This window comes from Choloepus didactylus, chromosome 16 (assembly GCF_015220235.1).
Source record: "Choloepus didactylus isolate mChoDid1 chromosome 16, mChoDid1.pri, whole genome shotgun sequence".
NCBI lineage: Eukaryota > Metazoa > Chordata > Mammalia > Pilosa > Megalonychidae > Choloepus > Choloepus didactylus.
Window position 1 is genome coordinate 10,373,596 of NC_051322.1, and position 21,374 is coordinate 10,394,969.

Genomic DNA, 21,374 nt, shown 5'->3' on the forward strand with positions numbered 1-21,374 from the left:
AGAGTAACAGAAGACCAAACTTTACTGAACAATGAGTCTACGGACTTTGGAAGTTCCCTTATCTTATTAAGGATGTAATAAATGTACTTCAAAGAAATTAGCCTTTTGTCTCTCATTTGTGTTATAATTTTCTGTTTATTATGTCTTTTTAACTTTAAGGTATTTCCTGCCAAGCGTACAGAATTCATTAAAATTTGCGAATAAATGTTCTCCCAGTGACAGCTATTCTCTAGTTTCAGAAAATAAACAAAAAGTTAATCTGGAAGAAATAAAAATAACCAGAGAAAAATATAAAGTTTGAGGAGAAACTTGAGTAATTTCAAAATGTAGTTCTTCAGAGAATATGGGCATTTCAGAGGAATACAAAGCCCAATTAAAGAGCCATGTATAATTAGGAAATTACTTTATGATTAAAAAAATAAAGATGACAATTCAAATCAGGGAGAAATACATGATTTTCTCTTATCTTTTTTTATTATTACGACATTAAGGAAGTGTACATAGTTATTTTCTGAGCATTTTTTATAAAGCAAAACAGTAAGACCTAATATCATTATAATTTTTCTTTATAGCTTTTAAGTAGCTTAACTATTTTGGAGATTGGATATTAAATTATTAAAGGCATCTATCATGCTTTTCCTCTGAATGAGATTTTTTGATAATTCAAATCAATTTTTTGGTCTATGCATCTTGTATAGCTTCCTAGTTATTTTACTCATTTGTTTCATTTTAGAAATAAGCTCTGAAATAATATCCTTCTTGGGTTAAAACTCGAGTATTCTGGGGATTATGAATGGATTGTGAAAATAGCAGATATAATGGGCGTTAGTTTTAGAATGTTTTCTTGAAAATTTGTACAATAATTGACCTTATTTAGTTTGAATATAAGACTCTTACATAGTATATAACAAGAGAAAAATACCAGTGCATATTAAAATATTTAAGTTAAAATTAATTTTATAGTTAATAACATAAAATATATTTAATTAAGTAAAATTTAATTAAGTCAAAACTAAATTTAATTGATTGTAGTATGTAATGAGTACTGATGTAATTTTATAACTTATTCTTAGTTATGAAATTAAAATGAGATTTCTACTAGATTCTAGATGATTTTACTATAGTTTTAATTCAATTTTAGAAAAGGTTTTTTGGTTTAATTAAATTTACTTACTTGATTTCTTATGGTATCAGGTCCCTCTTTGGAACTTTTTTACTTTATGTTCTCTTAGATTATTAATACTAGGGTTATGGAAATACTTTGAATGGTGAGCAAAGTGGAATTAAGCATCCACTGCCAGGAAGGTTTACTCTAAATACTATGCTACAAGAATTAAATTGGATTGTGTAAGAACCAATGTTCAATATAAGCCTGGAAATAGAAAGTCAAGTACCTTTTAAAGCTTAATTAGAATTTGAAATGGGTGAAATAAGTAAGAAATTATTTAAGAAGGTCAGTGAGATAGCATTTCCAAAGCAATTCTTTGGGAATTTTTTTAGAAATTTTTTTGGAAATTGTTTTGGACCTGTATGAAAAGATATGGAAAAACTATAGTGGAAAAACTGACAAAATTATGTAGATATGTATACTTGACTAGGCAGAAGAATGCTGATAGGAATTGTAAAGAAAAATCACCTAACTTATTGAGAAAAAATTTGGGAACTTACTCTTGTGAATTTTTTTCTATGTGTTTATCAAAGCATTAATTTATTACAAACATATTGTAATTCTTAAGCATCTTAGGAATTTATTACATCACTAATATATCTTTTATTGTAATGATATTTTTGCTAACATGTAAGATAACCTAGAAGTGTTGAATTTGAATAACTTACTTTTCAAAATGCGTTTTTTTTTATATAAAATAGGTTGTTTTATTTCAAACAGTAACTTCCTTAAATTGGAGTATTGGCCAAAATCTGTATGTAGATGAATCTTCTGAATTTCTTTTTTTTTAATTCAGTTTTATTGAGATATATTCACATACCATATGATCATCCATGGTGTACAATCAACTGTTCACAGTACCGTCATACAGTTGTGCATTTTAAAATGCATTTTTTGATGGAAGTTCTTAAGAGTGGAGCTCTATTTTGTGTGTGCGAGGCTGTTCAGAACTACACAGTGCATATATCTCTTTCTTGGTTGACTCTCCCAGACTCATCTGCACCCAGAGGGTTCACTGAAGCCATTGCTCGTCTTCTGCGGTGGCTTGCTGATGGATATGAAATTGGATAGGATGAGTGGTAACAGTGTATGCATAAAGAAAGTGAACCTTCATTATGGAAATTGCTGCCTTTTGGAGGTTAGCAGTGACAAAGTAATGACCTGAATAGTTGGTTTAAAATTAAGATTGAATAGCAGTGTCTACAGACAAAAGCTTCAGGTGTGATTAAGCACTTGAAATCAATAGGCATCACTAGAGGCGTCTATTCTACTCTCCATTGTGCTTGAAGAATGGTAGTTCATCCCATTTTTATAGAAGTGATGTCACTGAGGCTCACTGAATCTTAATATTAACATGTAGATTGAAGATACATTGTAACGGGAAAAAGCTCAGCAATTTACAGCTTATTGATAGTATTAGATTGTTTGGAAAACTTAATGTTAGGTGCACAAGTAGTATATCGATATCTGCATATAAATTAATCATTAGCTTCTATTTAATTTTTGTTTGTATATCAGAATTAATAATTCTTGTTAGTAAATTTATATTTTTACTAAGATGGGGTTTGTATTAGAAGCTGCTTGTTTATTTTGTCAGTATTTATGGAAGTTAGAGGGTGTGTAAATCAGACTTCAGTTATTTGGGGCTAAGAATGCTTTATGAAATGTATTTGTTTTTATAATTTTACTAAGCATGTATCTTGATTCTCATTCATTTATGACATAGAGAAGTTGTAGCTAGGTTTCATATCATTTTACTTGATCTAAACAAGGTACTTTTTGCTCAGAATGAAAAGAAAAGCTGAAAAAAAATACTGCTTAGGTATGAAACTATAGTAAAATCAGTTAAAAACAAAACATCCTCTCAGTACTTTCCAAATGCTCTAGATTATATTGCTTATAATTGTGTGTACCTTATTAAAATATTCTCTACATACTCAATATATAAGCAACTCAGAATTTTCTCTCCATATTTTTTGTTTTTTTATCCTAAAGGAAATGCAGTTAATTTTGCATTGCGTTCTTTAGTGAAGGATTTTCTAACAACAGTAGTTACATTTTGATTTTATCTCTTTTTTGTTGCTGTTATATGTGCTATTGAAGTGATAGAATGCCGAGGATGGAATATAAACTAGCTTTGTAGTTTCATGGTTGAGAATGAATCCTTGCTCTTTCCAATTTTATGACCTCAGACAAGTTACTTAACCTCTTTGTAAGCCTCGTTTGACCATATGTAAAATAGGAATGAAAATACATACCTTCTAGTTTAATATAAAAAATTAAGTGAACTCTTGTTCTCTTTCTCTTTTTAGCACAATGCCTGTGACATTGTAGGTGATGAATAATTGTTCTATATGTCTATTCATGCTGCTGGTTAATGAGACAGTAGAAACTGTCTCCATGTTATTAGAAATAATCCTATTATATTTCATAAGCTACAATTTGTTTTCAGTTAGAAAAATAGGAAAAAAATTTAAAAGTACTAGTTTACTTTTATTGATTTGTGTATTAGCCAATTAGCAAAGATTACAACAGATAATACTCAGCATTGGTTTGGATGCTGTGTGCCTTCTCACACCCTGCTTACTAGTATGTATTGGTGTATTATTTTTGCAGAACACTTGGCAATATATATCAAAAACATTAAAATGATTATTATGTTTTGATTTGGTATAATTCATTTGCTTCACATCCATGCATAGGAAATCATCAGAGATAACCACACAGTTTGTTAATTGTAGCTCATTGAAAATTAGAAATCACTGATTATCCAGTAGTTTGTGTGGTAAATTCTTGTGGTTGAAAACAATCAGATGTTAAAATACTGTTTTAAAAGAAATATTGGTAATATTAAATAGAAAAAGGTTACAAAAAAGATCCAAGTTTTGCTAAAAATATATACTTTGATTATTTTTATACTCACACACAAAAAAGCAAGAGTATGTACTAACGTGCCCATAGTGGCTGTCTCTGTGAGGTGTGATTATGGGTGATTTTTGTTTTTCTTATTGTGCTTCTCTATATTTTTCTCAGTTTTCTATAGTGAATCTGTTTTCCTTTTGTTGAGATAACTGAATACCTTTTGAGTATAGAACATCTCTACTAAAGCTGTAATCATTTGACATGTTTGCAGTAAAGATGCCTTTATTTAGGTAGTGTAACTCCTAGTTAATCTTGAACACAATTAGCAACAAAACCTTTATAGGAAAAGAACACATAGCTCAATTAGAGAATAAATATATATATATATATTTTTTACAAATTTCATTTTTTAGCGTCCAAATCCTCTATTGGACCTGCTGGTTCCAACAGAGTCTCAGGCTGGAGAAGCAGCAGAGGACGTCCGGACTGCTGTCAGGCAACAACTTCAGGAGGAATTGATTGCTCTTTTCAATACCTTGCTGTTCCGTTTCATGGCAGTTACTGACAGGTACCGTTTGTATCATTGAAGGTTTGGGTACATTCATAAGACCTAGTTTTGTTTTTATTTCCAAAGAGCTTTGCTTTCTCATTTCTTTCAAATTAGGAGGAAGAAAGACTTCAGTAATTTTGTTTGCATTAATTTCTGTGATAGCCTGATTATAATTTCTCAGTCTCTTTCACTGTACACCCATACATGCATGTGTGTGCATGCATACACAGTGTTTTGTTGTTCTTTAGAGTTTTGTTCTTGGTCTTGTTTTAATTCCCTACACATCTATATTGGCAAACATACCCATTACTATGACTTTCCTGAGTATTTTTACACTGATGATCAGATGTATATTTCTTGTTAAGATTTCTTTTTTTTGAAATTTTTAAAGATGAGATTCACCATTTTAACCATTTTAAAGCATACGATTGAGTAGTTTTGGTAAATACACAATATTGTGCAAACATCACCACGATTTAATTCCATAACAGTTTTATCTCTCCAAAGAGAAACCCCATGCCCATTAATAACATAGTCATTCTCTATTCCCCCCCTCCCTTGTCCCTGTCAACCACTAACATGTGTTTTCTCTCTATGGATTTGCCTGTTCTGGACATTTCATACAAACGGAATCATACAGTGTATGCCCCTTTGAGTCTGGCTTCTTACATTTAGCATAGTGTTTTCAATGTTCCTCCATGTTTTAGCATGTATCATATGTCATTCTTTCTTAGGAATTGATCTATAATTAATTGAATTTTGACAAAGGTACCCAGAATATTCAATGTTGAACAGTCTCTTCAACAAATGATGCAGGGAAAACCGGATATCTCATGTAAAAGAATGAAATTGGACCCTTACCTCACATATACACAAATATTAACTCAAAATGGATCAAAGACCTAAATGTAATAGCTATAACTATGAAACCCTTAAAAGGAAATATAGGTGTAAATCTTTGTGACCTTGTATTTGGCACTGATTTCCTAAATACAACACCTAAACACATACAACAAAAGAAAAAAAAAATAGATAAATGGGACTTCATCAAAGTTAAAATCTTTTGTCCAAAGGATACTATAAAAAGTGAAAGACACCATATAGAATGGGAAAAATTATTTGCAAATCGTATAATTGAAATACTACTTTACACCCACGAGGATGGCTGTTATTTAAAAAATGGAAAATAACAAGTGTTGGAGAGGATGCAGAGAAATTGGGACTCTAGTGCATTGTTGGTGGGAATGTAAAATGGAAATCAGCTTGGTCGTTCCTCAGAAAGTTAAATATAGAATTACTGTATGATCCCGCAATTCCGCTCCTAGGTATAAACCCAAAGAAATTGAAAACAGGGATTCAAACAGATACTGCATACCAGTGTTCGTAGCTGCATTATTCACAATAGCCAAAAGGTGGAAACAACCAAAATGTCAATCAATGGATGGATGGATAAACACAATGAAGTACACAGGCACAATGGAATATTATTTGGTTGTAAGAATAAATGAAGTTTGGATACATGTGCATTGTGGTTGAACCTTGAAAACATTATGGTGAGTGAAATAAGCTATGCGCATAAGGACAAATGCCAGATTATTTCACTTATATGAAATATCTAGACACAGCAAATTGGAAGAAACAAGGAGTTTAGAAATTGCCAGGAGAGGGAGGGAGGGAGGAAGACGGAGCTGATGCTTAGTGAGTGTAGAGTATTTGTAAATTTTCAAAAATTAGAAAAGTCAACCCCTAACCCAAATTGTGCAACTAAAGGACAAACCCTTTTGGTGAAAAATGAACTACTTCAGTTTCAACAGCTCTTATAAATATATATTTGACATTCAGTTTTTTAAAATGCAATTTTATTGCAATATACTCGCACGTCATATAATCCATCCAAAGTATACAACAAATGGCACACAGTATCATCATATAGTTGTGCATTCATCTCCACAATCAATTTTCAAGCAATTAAAAAAAAATAAAAAAGAACACCCAAACCATCCCATACCCCCATCCCCCCTATTATTTATATATTTTTTGTCATTATTTTATTACTCATCTGCCCATACACTGGTTAAAGGGAGTGTCAGTCACCAGGTTTTCAATATCACATGAATACAAGCTATATAGTTATACAGTTGTCATCAAGAATCGAGTCTACAGGATTATCGTTCAACAGATTCAGGTATTTCTTTCTAGCTATTCTCATACTCTAGAAGCTAAAAAGGAATATCTATGTAATGCATAAGGATAACCTCCAGATTGACTCCTCAACTCTATTTGAGATCTCTCAGCCACTGAAACTTGATTTTGTTTCATTTCTTTTCCCCATTTTGGTCAAGAAGGCATTTTCAATCCCATGATGCCAGGGCCAAGCTCATCCCCATGAGTCATGTCCCACATTGCCAAGAAGATTTACACCCCTGGGTGTCATGTCCCACGTAGGGGGGAGGGCAGTGAGTTTACCTACAGAGTTGGCTTAGAGAGAGAGGCCACATCTGAGAAACAAAAGAGGTTCTCTGGGGGTGACTTTTAGGCATAATTTCAAGTAGGTGTAGCTTCTATTTTGCAGTAACAAGCTTCATAAGGGCAAGCCCCAAGATCAAGGGCTTGACTTATTAAATTGGTATTCCCTAATGCTTGGGGAAATATGAGGAATTCCCCAGGTGAGGAAGTTGAGTATTTCCATATTTTCCCCCAGTCCCTCAAGGGGACTTTGCAAATACTTTATTTTCTGCCCAAAGTACTCTGGGTGCGTTGGAGTATCATGTTACCTGTATAGAATAATAAGATCTCATTCCCCATTCTAGGGTCCATGTAACCATGTTGTTTAAATAAACTGACCATACAGGTTATACTAAAAATTTTGCTATAGAGAATATAAATTTCATGCGAAATAAACATCTCTTAAATAACAGTCAAAAATCAGGAATAGATGTGACTGCTATGAGAGCTTATAATCAAACTTTACAACAAGCCTCATTGAATCCTCTGCACTCCTGCATTGCTGATTGCCCAGTCTCTGTCCACATTCTCTCCCCTGGCACTGTGCTTTGGAATTCGATTCTCAACATTTGCTCATTACAGTAAGTTTATATTAGTAGGGCCTTACAATATTTCTTCTTTTGTTTCTGGCTTATTTCACTCAACATAATGTCCTCAAGTTGCCATTTAGTATTCCATTGTATGTATACACCATGTTTCACCCTTCATTCATCCTTCCATGCTTCTATGTATGATGCTTCCATGTACCTGTAGGCTGCCTTCATTCATTGCAAATTGTGAATACTGCTGCCGTAATCACCAATGTGTAAATGTCTGTCTGTGTCTCTGCTTTCAGTTCTTGCAAGCACCATCCTACCTGCACCATTCTACTTCCCTACCAACAGTGAATAGATATATCTCTCTCTCCACATCTTCTCTAGCACTTGTATCTACATTCGATTTTTTTTCTTTTGACTTTTTATTGGGATTGCTCAGATACCATACAATTATCCAAAGATCCAAAGTATACGATCAGTTACCCCTGATACCCTCATACAGCTGTGCATCCATCACCGCACTTAACTTTTGTTCAATTTTTAGAAACTTTTCATTACTCCAGACAAGAAATAAAGTGAGAGATGAAAAAAGAAAAAGAAAAAAAAAAAAAAAAGGAAACTCAAATCCTCCCATATCCCTAACCAACCACCCTCAATTGTTAACTCGTAGTGTTGGTGTAGTACATTTGTTACTGTTTATGAAAGAATGTTGAAATACTACTAACTGTAGTATATAGTTTGCAATAGGTATATATTTCTTCCCTATATGCCCCTCTATTAATAATAATTAATAATAGTTGTATTGTCATACATTTGTTCTGGTTCATGGAAGAGTTTTCTAATATTTGTACAGTTAATCATGGACATTGCCCACCATAGGATTCAGTTTTATACATTCCCATCTTTTGACCTCCAACTTTCCTTCTGGTGACATATATGACTCTGAGTTTCCCCTTTCTACCTCATTCACGCACCATTCGGCACTGTTAGTTATTCTCACATCTTGGTACCGACACCTCTGTTCATTTCCAAACATTTAAGTTCATCCGAGATGAACATTCTGCTCATACTAAGCAACTGCTCCCCATTCTTAAGTCTTGTCCTATATTTGGTACCTTATATTTCATGTCTATGAGTTTACATATTATAATTAGTTCTTATCAGTGAGACCCTGCAATATTTGTCCTTATGTGTCTGGCTTATTTCACTCAGTATATTGCCCTATTTATGTGTTCACCACCTTCACCACTGTCTATATAAGGGCATCTACATTTCTTCCACAAGGCAGGAGGGAGAGTCAAAGAAGGTAGAGAGGCAAAAGAAAGAGGGAAAAAATGACAGCTAGGAAGTTGAAAAGGAAAAGTAACCTTAAATCAAAGTAGAATAAAGAGTCAGACAACACCACCAATGTCAAGTGTCTAACATGCCTCCCCTATCCCCCCCTCTTATCTGCATTTACCTTGGTGTATCACCTTTGTTACATTAAAGGAAGCATAATACAATGATTCTGTTAGTTATAGTCTCTAGTTTACGTTGATTGCATCCCTCCCCCAATGCCTCCCATTTTTAACACCTTGTAAGGTTGACATTTGCTTGTTCTCCCTTGTAAAAGAACAGATTTGTACATTTTATCACAATTGTTGGACACTCTAGATTTCACCAAGTTACACAGTCCCATTCTTTATCTTTCCTCCTTTCTTCTGGTGTCTCACATGCTCCCAACCTTCCTCTCTCAACCGTATTCGTAGTATCTTTGTTCAGTGTACCTACATTGCTATGCTACATCTCCCAAAACTTTGTTCCAAACCACGCACTCCTTGTCTTCTCCTATCACTCTGTACTGCTCCCTTTAGTATTTCCTGTAGGGCAGGTGTCTTGTTCACAAAGTCTCTCATTGTCTGTTTGTCGGAAAATATTTGAGCTCTCCCTCATATTTGAAGGACAGCTTTGCTGGATATAGGATTCTCGGTTGGCGGTTTTACTCTTTCAGTATCTTAAATATATCACACCACTTCCTTCTCGCCTCCATGGTTTCTGCTGAGAGATCTGCACATAGTCTTATTAAGCTTCCTTTGTATGTGATGGATTGCTTTTCTCTTGCTGCTTTCAGGATTCTCCCTTTGTCTTTGACATTTGATAATCTGATTATTAAGTGTCTTGGCGTAGGCCTATTCGGATCAATTCTGTTTGGAGCGCGCTGCGCTTCCTGGATCTGTAATTTTATGTCTTTCAGAAGAGATGGGAAATTTTCCTTGATTATTTCCTCTGTTACTGCCTCTGCCCCTTTTCCCGTCTCTTCTCCTTCTGGGACACCAGTGATAAGTACATTATTGTACTTTGTTTCATCCTTAAGTTCCCAGAGACATTGCTCCGCCGCCGCTCATATTTTTCATTCTTTTCTCCATCTGCTCCTTTGTGTGTAGGCTTTCAGGTGTTTTGTTCTCCAGTTCTTGAGTGTTTTCTTCTGCCTCTTGAGATATCTACTGTTGTATGTTTCCGTGTGTGTCTTTCATCTCTTGTGTTGTGCCTTTCATTTCCATAGATTCTGATAGTGTTTTGAACTTTCGATTTCTGCCTTATGTATGCCCAGTGTTTTCTTTACAGCCTCTATCTCTTTTGTGAAATCTTCTCTAAACTTTTTGAATTGATTTAGCATTAGTTGTTTAAATTCCTGTATCTCAGTTGAAGTGTACGTTTGTTCCTTTGACTGGGCCATAGCTTCGTTTTTCTTAGTGTAGGTTGTAGTTTTTTGTTGTCTAGGCATCTGACCTCCTAGGCCACCCCAATCAGGTTTTCCCAGACGAGAACAGGCTCAGGTCTCAGAAGGAGGAAATACTCAGTATCTGGTTTCCCTGATGGTTTTTCTTAGAGGATTGATACAACTGTGCTTTTCTGCCCAGCAGGTGCACCTGTCAGCCTGTCACTGGCTGGTGTAAGAGGGTGTGGCCTGTGGCTCTCCTCCCCCAGGCTTTGGGGTCTGGTTCTGGAAAGGCCGGCAGTAGAGCTGGGCCCCTCCCTTTCCTGTTGGGAAGCTATGCCCCCTCCAGAGATGTCATCTGAATATCAATAAGTTCTTTGTTTCTCTGACTCTGCTGATCATAGTATTTTGATTTTAAAATGGCTGAGGCTGTGTTTACTGCAAAGTGCTGCTGGCTGAAAACGGCTGAGGTTTTCTCTACAGAGAGAGAACGGGACAGAAAAGCTCTCAGGTTCACCCATCAGCCAGAGATAGCACCCGATCCTCTGGGCTCCCCATCCTGAGACAGATATGTCCCCCGACTCTCCCAAGGTCATTTGTCACCAAAAGCCTCTGTCTGCTTGTTGAGTGTTCACTGTCTGTATTGAGCAGTTAACATTAAAACCCCAGTTGGAGCTGGGCTGAGAGAGTGCTGCTCTCTAGCACCACAAGACTTCCATGAGGGAAGGGCTCTCGGCTCTCTGCTCTCAGTGCAGGTCCACAGTTTTTACTTACAGATTTTATGCTGCCATCTTGGGCATTCCTCCCAATTCAGGTTGGTGTATGATGAGTGGACAGTCAGGTTTGTCTCCCCATGGTTATTCCAGGTTATTTACTAGTTTTTTGGTCATTTATGGATTGTTCCAGGGGGTGACTAACAGTCTTCCACTCCTCTCTATGCTGCCATCTTAGCTCCTCCCTACATTCAATTTTAAAAGAGGAGAATTGTGAAGAAGCAGGAACATGTACCCATATATTGGAAGGAATGAAGTTTTTCCAGGATATTTGTTTTTCCCATTGCTTTGCTTTGTTTTGTTTAGAGGTGTTTTTTTAATTTGATAAATAATTTTTTTAGCATATGCAACTTTAAATTACTTTAATATAAAATAATTTTAAAATAAAAAAAATATATACCCATCATTAAAAGAAAAAAAATTAGAAGCAATCCACAGTTGTCAGATATGACAAGAATGTTAAAGTTATTATAAATAATAATTACTATTACAAATAGTTCAAATAAGTGGAAGTTAGATGAAAAGAAGGATGAAACCAATGAAAATGCAGAGAATTTCAGCAGCAGAGTAATGGAGACTACAAAAAAGAACTATATGCCAGTGCTGCAGCTGAGAAATACAATTTCTGAAGTCAGAAATTCATTTCATTGGCTTAATAGCAGGGTAGACACAGTAGAAGAGAGAGTTGGTGAACTTAGAGTGTAAGTCAGTAGAAATTTTCCACACTGAAGCACAGTTAAGGGATGGTAAGGGGGTGGGTATTCACTAGAAAGGGACACCTGGGCACCTTCTCTGTTGCTAAGAATGTTTTGTGTTACCGGTGGTGGTCACATGAATGTATACATATGTAAATAGTCATGTAATTGTGATTGTAGTCATAGGATTTGTGAATTGTACTGCATGCAGATTATACCTTAGTAGAGTACTGAAGGTAGCAACAACAAAGTGTAGCCAAGGCTAGGTCTCTGCAGCTGGATTGGTGGCTTTCAAACTGAAATGTGCATGAGATTCTCCCGGGGGTCTTGTTAAAACATTTTCACTAGTAGCTGAGGAATCTGCATTTCAGGTAAATGCCCTAGATGATTCTGTGGCAGATGGTCCTTGGACCAGACTGAAAAACAACTTATGGACTGTTCTTGAGGTGAGTTTTGAGGAGAAGGAAAGATGTGAGGGCAGGAGACACCTTGGTTTATGTGTTTTAGGGCCCCAGCGCAGCTTAGGATTTTTTGTTTTGGGGTGGTAGATACTTATGCATGCTCATAGGTTGCTGGACATGGGCTCATAGTAAAAATGGAAGTGAGAGAAAGAAAAGGAGATGAAGGGAAGAGTCAGGTAGGTAAGTAGATAGAGAAAGAGCTAGGAAGAGGGAGTAAGAAAATGAGAAAATGAGGGGAGGAGGAGAGAAATGTGTATTGAAAAGAGAGAGAAAAATTGAAGAAGCAGTATCTAGGAGGAATATGGAATAAAGAGCCCAGAGAAGAAGATTGTCCTCGAAGAGCAGGAGGGCTGCTTCTCCCAGTGGGAGGAAAGGCATTGAGGAGGACTATGTGTGTGGAGAAATGTGGGCTTGGGAGAAGGGTGGGGAGGGAACTCGCTTCTCAGTCAGCCGGAGGCAAGGCCATGTACTCGGAGAGCAGTGGCATGGGGGCGAGACTGGTGGGTTGTGGAGGTCGGGGAAGGAGGCCCCAGGAGGGAAACTGACCGAGTCAGGCAGGGCGGAGGTGGCGTCTGCAGTGGCCCCAGCCCTCGGTGGCGAGGTGTTCAGGCTGAGATGATTCAGGGAAGAGGAGCAGACAGTGCAGGTGACTGGTTGGTTATTCTGTATTACGTACTTAAAAAACGTTAAGAGCATTTTCAGCGGTGTCAGTTGGGTAACTATGATGTTGGCCTGCAAGAAATATGAATTTATTTAAATACTGTTTAGGCTTTGGTGTAAGTTCTGTGTGTTTCTAAAACTTAAAAAGAAGCTAGATGTAAAAATGTATAATAATTATGATGTTTAAGAATGTAATATTTGATGGAAGAGTAATAATATAGTTAATAGTTGTCAATTTTAGAAGTCTAAGATCTGTATAAGTGAAGAATTTCAGATTGTATGCAAAGTTTTGTTACACAAAAATGTATTTTTTTTCCAGGAATTACAGCTTTGGATCCATGCCCAGTGCTCTAATTTCACGAATTTTGTTTTCTGACAGGAAATGTTTTCTTGATTGTTTTGTGTCTGACAGTTTTGTCTAACATGTGTCAAACTCATTAAAACTCTTTTTTCCCTTTTATTTTAGCTTTCTGCATAAAACAATTTTAACCAATTAAAAAGTAATTCAATTTTTAATGACAGTGAGTGATTTAAAATATATGTTTAATAATGTCAATTAAACTCATTTAAATTATGTGTTCAATTTTTCATTCCAGCCTTTTTTTAATATATCTTGAGTGGCAATGCCAATATCCATTTATATATTTTTCAGTGTAATTATTACTTGTCTTTTACATTATACCCCTGTGCAATCTTTTACCTTTATTTTCCTGGAAAAGCCTCATTTTAAGTAGGGAATATTTTCTGCCATTTTCACCCAGTACTACTTTTCCATTAGAGTAAGTTATAAGTAGCCCCAAACAGCCAAGAAAACACCCCAGTAAGCTTGTTACATTTTTCTGTGGTTGATTCCCCCCTACCTTTATTTACACAGGAAGTGCCTGGAACTTCTTTATGTTTTCCAAACGCAGTTGGCTCTGAAACTGCTTCAGTGTCTGAGAGTGACTGACGCCCCCCATTTCTACGGCCTGCCCTCCCTGGAGCGAACCTTACGAGGGATGGCCCACCTCACGGCAGTCCCGGGCTGGAGCGCACACTCTGCTCTGACAAAGCCGCTGGATGTTTGTGTGAAGTACTTGTCGGGTCTCCTAGAGGTAAGTACAGATAACCAACTTGATAGCAAAGATGCTATCACCCCGCCAAGAAACAGTGATTTACTACTTATTGGTCGCTTACTATGTGCAGGCACTACATGAAGTATGTCATATATATTATTGTAATTATGTAGATTATTATTCAATACTTACATAATTCATCATAATGTTGAAATATTTTAATGATTTTTATTAACAAATATGTAAGATCACTTTTATAAATGCTCCCATTTTGAAGAAAAACAAAGGCTTACATTTAAGACTCTTCAATAGAGTAATCTGTTTAACTTTGTTTAATGTTTTTATTTGTGAAATGCGACACATGCAGAAAATACACAAAACATATATATGTAGTTCAACAAATGTCGATCACATAGTGAACTCCTGTGTAACCACCCCTGGATGCAAGATGAGAACATTGCCAGCACCCTAGAAGCATACACAGGCCCACCCAAACAGTCCTTCTTCCCCAAAAGAGTAGATGTTACAGTGACTTTTATGGCAGTCACTTCTTTGCATTGTGTTTTAGTTTTACCACTTAAGCATGTGTCCGTATATATGGTAATTCCTCATTGTTTTGAATTTGTATAAATAGAATCATATATCTGGCTCCTTTCTTTCAATGTTTTGCTTACGAGATTTCTTCATTTTGCTACCTGTAGGTAAAGTTAGTTTTTCACATTTATGTAATCTTGTCTGTACTACAGTGAATTTACTAAGCAAATATACTACAACGTTGAAGGACATTTGGTTTTTCTTTTTCTTCCAGTTTGGGGTATTTTGGATACTGTTGCTATGAACATTCTTACACTGTTTCTTAGTGAAAATGTGTACATTTTATCTTTTCTGAAAATTTATTTTTTAACTTTCCTTGGTATATAGAAATGCATTTGGTTTTATTATACTGTCCATGTACCCAGCAATACTTGTTTTCAGTCTCACAGGAACTGTCTTTAATATTTCACCTTTAGGTATGTCGTTTGTGGTAATTTTTTTTTTTTTTCAAGTAATTAAAGAAAAATCAGATTAAGGAAGTTTTCTTCTACTTCTACTTTGCTAAGAGCTTTTACAAAATCATAAATGTATATTGCTTTTCCCTGTATCTTTTGAGATAGCCGTATGCTTTTTCTCCTATATTCCATTAAGGTGTTGACTTACATTGATTGATTTTAAAACGTTAAACAACCTTACATTTCTGAAAACATTTCAATTAGGTTGTGATGTGTTATTCTTTTTGTATATTAATGGACTTAGTTTGTTAGTGCTATTTATTTTTTATGCAAAAAATGTTAGAATTATTGTAAGTATCTTCTGTCATAAAGCTTTTGCTAGGTTTTGATATAACAAATGTTATATGATATAACATTTCTTTTTTTAAATTTGTTTTACTTTTTCTTCTGTTTGGAATAGTTGGTTTGAAATGATGTTATTTCTTCCTTGAATGTTTGGTAGAATTTGATGATGAAGCAATTTGGATCTTGAGGGTTGTTTTGGGGGGGGGGTAGGTAGATGTTGAATTATGAATATTTTTAATAGATCTAAAGTTATTCAGATTTTCCATTTCCTTTTGTGCCAGTCTTAATTATGTTTTCTAGAATTTTAAAATTCAGAGAAAATTTGCTATAAAATTATTCATCAAATCCTTATTTTTAAAATGTCTACTGGATCTGTAGTGAGGTCCCCTTTCATTCCAGACATTAAGGTAGAAACTTACCTCATTGATAATCTCGCCTTTCTCAGATAGGCACTTTCAGCTCTAAGGAGCTGCAGCAGCACGGCACAGCACCCCACCATCCCTGTTGCCATTGTCTGACCTTTTTATCTCTATGTTGCCCCGAGCAAGGGTCCAAGGGGCTTGGGGAGCTGGCGCCTTTGACTCCTCTTGCTTTTGCTGATTATGTAAACAGTGACCTGTGTGAATCTAAAAATGACTCATTGTTTGCTTGCTAGTCAAATCTGTCTGCCTTGCTTTGCTTTGAAAGATTCAGTGATACCAGAGTTTGGGTCATTTAATGTATTAGCACTTCAGGAAAGGCTCTTGGAGGAGTCAGTGTACAGTTAGGTTTTTTGTTTGTTTGTTTTTAATTTTATTTTGAAATAAATTCAAAGTTACAGGAACAGCTGCAAAAACAGTACAAACCCCATACACAGCATATCCTGACCCCCGTCCCCTGATACCCCAATCCACCAACTTTAACATGCTGTCACACTGCCATTTCTTTCTTTCCCTCCCTCCCTCCCTCCCTATCATCCATCATCTATTGCTCTGTCTTCTGAACATATGAGAGCAAGCTGCACACATCCTTGAACAAATAGTGTAATTCACGTATACAATTCCCATGAACAAGAACATTCTTTTATGCAATCCCGTTAAGCGCAGCTAAGGAGTTCAAGAAATTCAACGTTGATACAAAGCTTACATTCTATATTTCCTTTTTTTTTCTTATGTCCCAACTGTGTCCCTTTGAGCCTCCTGTCCTCCATCCTTAGATCCCATCCAGGATCATCCTTGGCATTCAATTGTCATCCATTTAGACTGCCTTTTTTTTTTTTTTTTCCAGTTGTGGAAACATATATACAGCATAAATCTTCCCATTCCACCCCCTCCCTAGCATTCCATTAGTGGGATTAATCACATTTAGAATGTTGTAATGCTATCACCTTCCCACCATCCATTACTAGAAATTTCCCTTCACCTCAAACAGCAACCCTACACTCATTTCTTAACTCCCCATTGCCCCTTCCCCCACTTTTCGTAACCCTTACTCTACTTTTCATCCCTATGTACAGTTAGGTTTTGAAAGATGAATAAGTTGATTGGAAGAAATGGGCAGAGTTCTGGACATGGAATTGTTTGACCAAATTGTATATGAAACTTCCTGTTTCTTTTCATGCTGTAAGATCCCACCTCCACATACATACATTCTCCAATCACCATGAGATTATCCTTCAAAACATAAATGTTTCATTCCAAACCTCTGTTTTAGTGCATAAAACTCTTTATGATTTTGTGCTTTGAGTTATCTCCATCTCTTTTTTGGGTGACAGTCTCTGACCCAAAGTTTAACTTCCTCATTTACCTTCTGTTATTCAGCCTCATTCTTTCAGGTGTAGTTAGACACTCAGTAATATTTATTTGACTGACTAGTTTCTTTTATGGGAATGTACCAATAGCAGTTTATATGTACCTTCATTATGGGACTTAACACATTGTATTTTTATTTTGTTTTATGCGTCTCACTACTGTTTTCTCCTTGCCCATAGCTACCCCTTGGCCTAACACAGTGATTTGTATGTAAAGGACAAATCATGAATAAATTTATTAATGTGTCTTAATGTTATTTGTAAATTAGAATCCATTTTGATATAACATTGGAAATGTGACCTAAATTGAATAAATTGTGTGTTTAATTTTTGTACTTTCATTATTAATTCATGCTTCAGGTCATGTTTATATATTCCATAGTAAATCATTCTTCAGATGAAGTCATAAACTTTTTTTCCAAAAAAGCACATATTCTTGCTTTTTTAAAAGGATTTCAACATCATAAATACTCTTAGCTGTGCTATAAAATTTAATAAGAATTTTAGTGTAGCCACTTTAATAAAATAGATTTTACTTTTGCTTGAATAATTATAAATATTGAAAAAAGACCAACTGTCAGTATTTTAATTGTTATCCCATGCTTCAAGGTGTCCCATTGTAAAAAATGTATGAATTTTTAAAACATACATCTATTTACTCCTAAACTAACCATAATGTTTTTTTGAAAATTCAGCAACTCTGATGCATTTAAAATATAATTCAGTTTATATTCCTAATTTGTAGCCTTATTTGTAATGTGATTTATAAATGCATGTCATGTATAAACCTTTATAGAGCACATCTCTTCTGCAAAGTGATTTTTATCTGTTTCAGGTCAGGATATGTGAGGATCTGCTACAGCGGTTATTGAAGAAGCAGCTAACCATTGCACTGTTTTATGTTTATAAAGTATCAGAAGTACTTTTATTTTTAAAACTGTGTGAGAGTAAAGACTTCAAATCACACCTCTTTAAATACCACATATTAAAATTAGCTTTTTATGGTATTGGAGAACAAAAGGGCTTAGTTCTAGGTAAGAAGAAGAGGGGAAAATGCAGTAATCTCATTTTAAGTTCAGTTGTCTTTGAGGTAATAAAAATATCACAATTTATTAGCTAAGGAGTAGATAAAATGTGCAATCTCTGTTAAATAATGTTCTTCAGTTATGCAAATCCTAATGATTAAAAATTTTTTATTTGAAATAAGCAAGAATATGTTTTGGGGTTCATAAACCATCTTGAGAAGAAAATCCTTATGACTTCACATTAAATGATAGGAGAAAAATATGAAATTTCACTTTTGTTAGAAACTATAGCAGAGTCACATTTGACCTGACTTGGGAGCTTCTGCTTAAGTTTATTAATTAGCTAAATGAGTCTCTTTATTTTACTACTGACTAAATTTATCATTTTAAGAATAAAGTAAGACTTAATGTGAATCTGCATTGAAACAAAGTCATTTTTGGTCCAAATGATTTGCTTCATCTTTTCCCATTAATTAAAGCTGATTCCTTTTTGAATGGGTGCCATATTTCTGATATTGTATTATTTGGTTTCTGTACACTAAAATTTGAATGCAAGGAATTGCTTTTTTTTGTGGTTGAGAAATGGGACTTATAAATAAAGCACAATTAATTAAATATATAAGATATATACATCCAGGAATCTGACCAAAAGGTCAGCTTGGAAGGAGATAGCAAGTAAAGTTGTTGGCTTATCACTTATAAGCTGGAGATAAAATCATTACACAGAGTGTTAGATATAGCTCTCTCTAGTGATGACTTAGAGGAAGATAAAAAAGGTCTTTGTTGTTCAGGTGTCTTATTTCTAAAGTGGTTCCTTAGAAACTTTAAGCTCTGAATTACATTCAATTTCAAACATATACACATTTACAAAGAATTTGTGTAGTAGAGCCCATGTAGCTATCACCCAGCTATCACCCGCAGTTGTTAACCAGTGGCTAATCTTGTTTTATTTTTCAGATATGATTTTAAATGATTTACTTTGTGAAAACTCTAATTCAGGTCAACCCCCAAAATCCCAATTATCTATGTATAAATCTTTTATTAAATAAGTTGTGCCTAATATAATTTATGCCATCTTTTGTTGAAATCTGCTTTGCTACGTAATCTGCAAAAACCAAACCAAAAAGTAAACTCAATTATAAGATAGAATGGTTTACATTGAAGGATTCTGTAATGAATAAACACATTCAGAGTGCTTGGATGGATAAATGGAAATGCTCTCTGCTGTATTAGTGCAGATAAATACTTTTGAAATGCTCTCTCTTGTATTAGTGCAGATAAATAGTTCTGATTGTTTTGACTTAGGACAATTTTTTAATTTAAAATATATTGGCAGCTAAATGTAATTAGCATTGTTCTATTAAAACTTTTTGTCTCCAGATGTTTTTGTTTGTGTATTTGTTTAACAGTTGAAAAACTACAAAAGTTCTTGTTGTTCATTTAGTTAACAAATATTTACTGGACCCCTATTTGGAGGACTAGGTAGGACGGAAGCAGAAATTTATGAATTATACAGAAATGATCCAGGAGACTTAGTCATATATTTCAAAAGATTTTCTAAATCAGGTGGATGGACTTTTTCCAAACTCTTGTTGTCTGATTTCCCATGTCTATTCTGATTCAGCCTCTCAATTAAAGGCATGTCCCTACAGTTGAGAAACACTTCTTTTGTTGTTGATGGAAATTTCACAAATCCCTTAGATATATGGGAGTAAAAAAAGTTGAGAACCAATGATTTAAATAATAAACACATGCTTGAATATGCAATAGAAATCTGATTGCTCAGAAGTGAAAGAAATGTTGACTTAACATTTAAACCTTAATTCTAGAAAATCCAGCTCAAGCCTGGCAGTCAATAAAAGTTTTATAGAGTGAGAAATTTCTATGTATAATTTTCAACAAGATATTTATAGACTCTTTGATTTGAGGGAGAGTTTAAAGAATACTATAACCTTTAAAAAATGTTAGTAAGTATCTTCTAAATCACAAAAATATCGTAGGATGATACTACATACCCTTTGTCTAAATTTCCAAAGGGGACGTTTTTTAAACTAAGAATATTTTATCTTTATGTGGTTAGGATTCAATTCAGACAAGTCAATAGAATTGTTTATTTTTATCTTTCTGTACTACTCAGAGTAAAGGCACCATGAAATTGTTTACATTTGTGTTTCAGGTCATTACTTCTTTTTATGTGGAACGTGGAGGAAATGCTATGTCCTTCATGGGAAAAGGTGTCACAAAGAGCACAGTTATTTGCTTGCTTCACTTATCCCATGAGATGATGGCCCAGGCCCAGAGCTCGGTGAGAGCTTAAAGGCTGCTTGTTCTGAGCAGTTATTGCAAACAAATGTGTGGGGTCTAATAGACGTCAAGCCTATACGCTCGTTACATGAAACTGTTTCTTTTGACTTTTTCTTCTTAGCAAACAAAAATGATTTTTTTTTGTAAGATATTTTTTCTACGTAAGGTATTTCTTAGAAGTTGTATATTACATAATTCTGAATTTTGAAATTTATTTTGATTGAGATCTGTAGCCACTAAAATACTACACTTTCTCTAAATATTGGGAAAATAGCTATTTTGAAGAAAAAAAAATTTAACTTTTTAAGGAAAAGTTGGGATTTTTGTTTGCCCTGGTTTGGGTAAATAATGAATTAAAACTAAGTCTTAAATGCATTTTTACTTTATTTAAACAATTTAAAGTTTATTTAAATTATTTAAAAAATTAACTCCTTCTTATTAGTTCTTTGAGCCTTACCTAAAGTGTTTCTGTGCCCCACTTTTTTTTTTGTAGGATTGGATGTCACTTTGGTTCTTGCCTCTGGGTGGTCACTGTGAAGAACATGGTCCCATTCAACAGGGCTTGGCTTGGCTGATTCCATTATGGGTTGATCGGGACCCAGAGGTCAGTATGATGGAGAATTGAGTCCATTATTTGTAGATTTAAGGAACAAAATGAAGCAAAACACGTGCATATTCATATTTTCCAAAGTGTGACTTTTTTTTGGGGCTGTATACCTTATATTTTACTTTCCTCCTTTTCAATCAAAATCGTTAGGATACAGATTGAAAATATATAAGAAAAAAAGATTGTAGAATCTGTCACATTCAGAAGGAACAGTAGAAAATTATTGGAGAAGCCCAGTGAATTTCTCAAACAAGTTAGAAGGATTATAAGAGAATTGTAAGTTAAAAATCATAGTGACATTTAAGTGTCATTTAATAGAACATTACCATTTCAATGCAAAATTTTATATTAA

At 34.7% G+C, this 21,374-nt stretch overlaps 1 protein-coding gene across 7 annotated transcripts in view; it reads left to right on the forward strand.

Moving 5' to 3' along the window:
* Nucleotides 1–21,374, forward strand: part of RTTN (rotatin) — a 214,614-nt gene that overhangs the window by 95,077 nt on the left and 98,163 nt on the right. For all 7 annotated transcript variants that reach the window (XR_005212183.1, XM_037805750.1, XM_037805751.1 and 4 more), the window contains 4 exons: nucleotides 4,444–4,598; nucleotides 13,783–14,002; nucleotides 20,288–20,416; nucleotides 20,909–21,019. Coding sequence is in view for 6 of the 7 variants with exons in the window: in XM_037805750.1 (XP_037661678.1) it covers nucleotides 4,444–4,598; nucleotides 13,783–14,002; nucleotides 20,288–20,416; nucleotides 20,909–21,019 (615 nt within the window). In the remaining variant the exon portion in view is untranslated. The remainder of the gene's footprint in view (nucleotides 1–4,443; nucleotides 4,599–13,782; nucleotides 14,003–20,287; nucleotides 20,417–20,908; nucleotides 21,020–21,374) is intronic.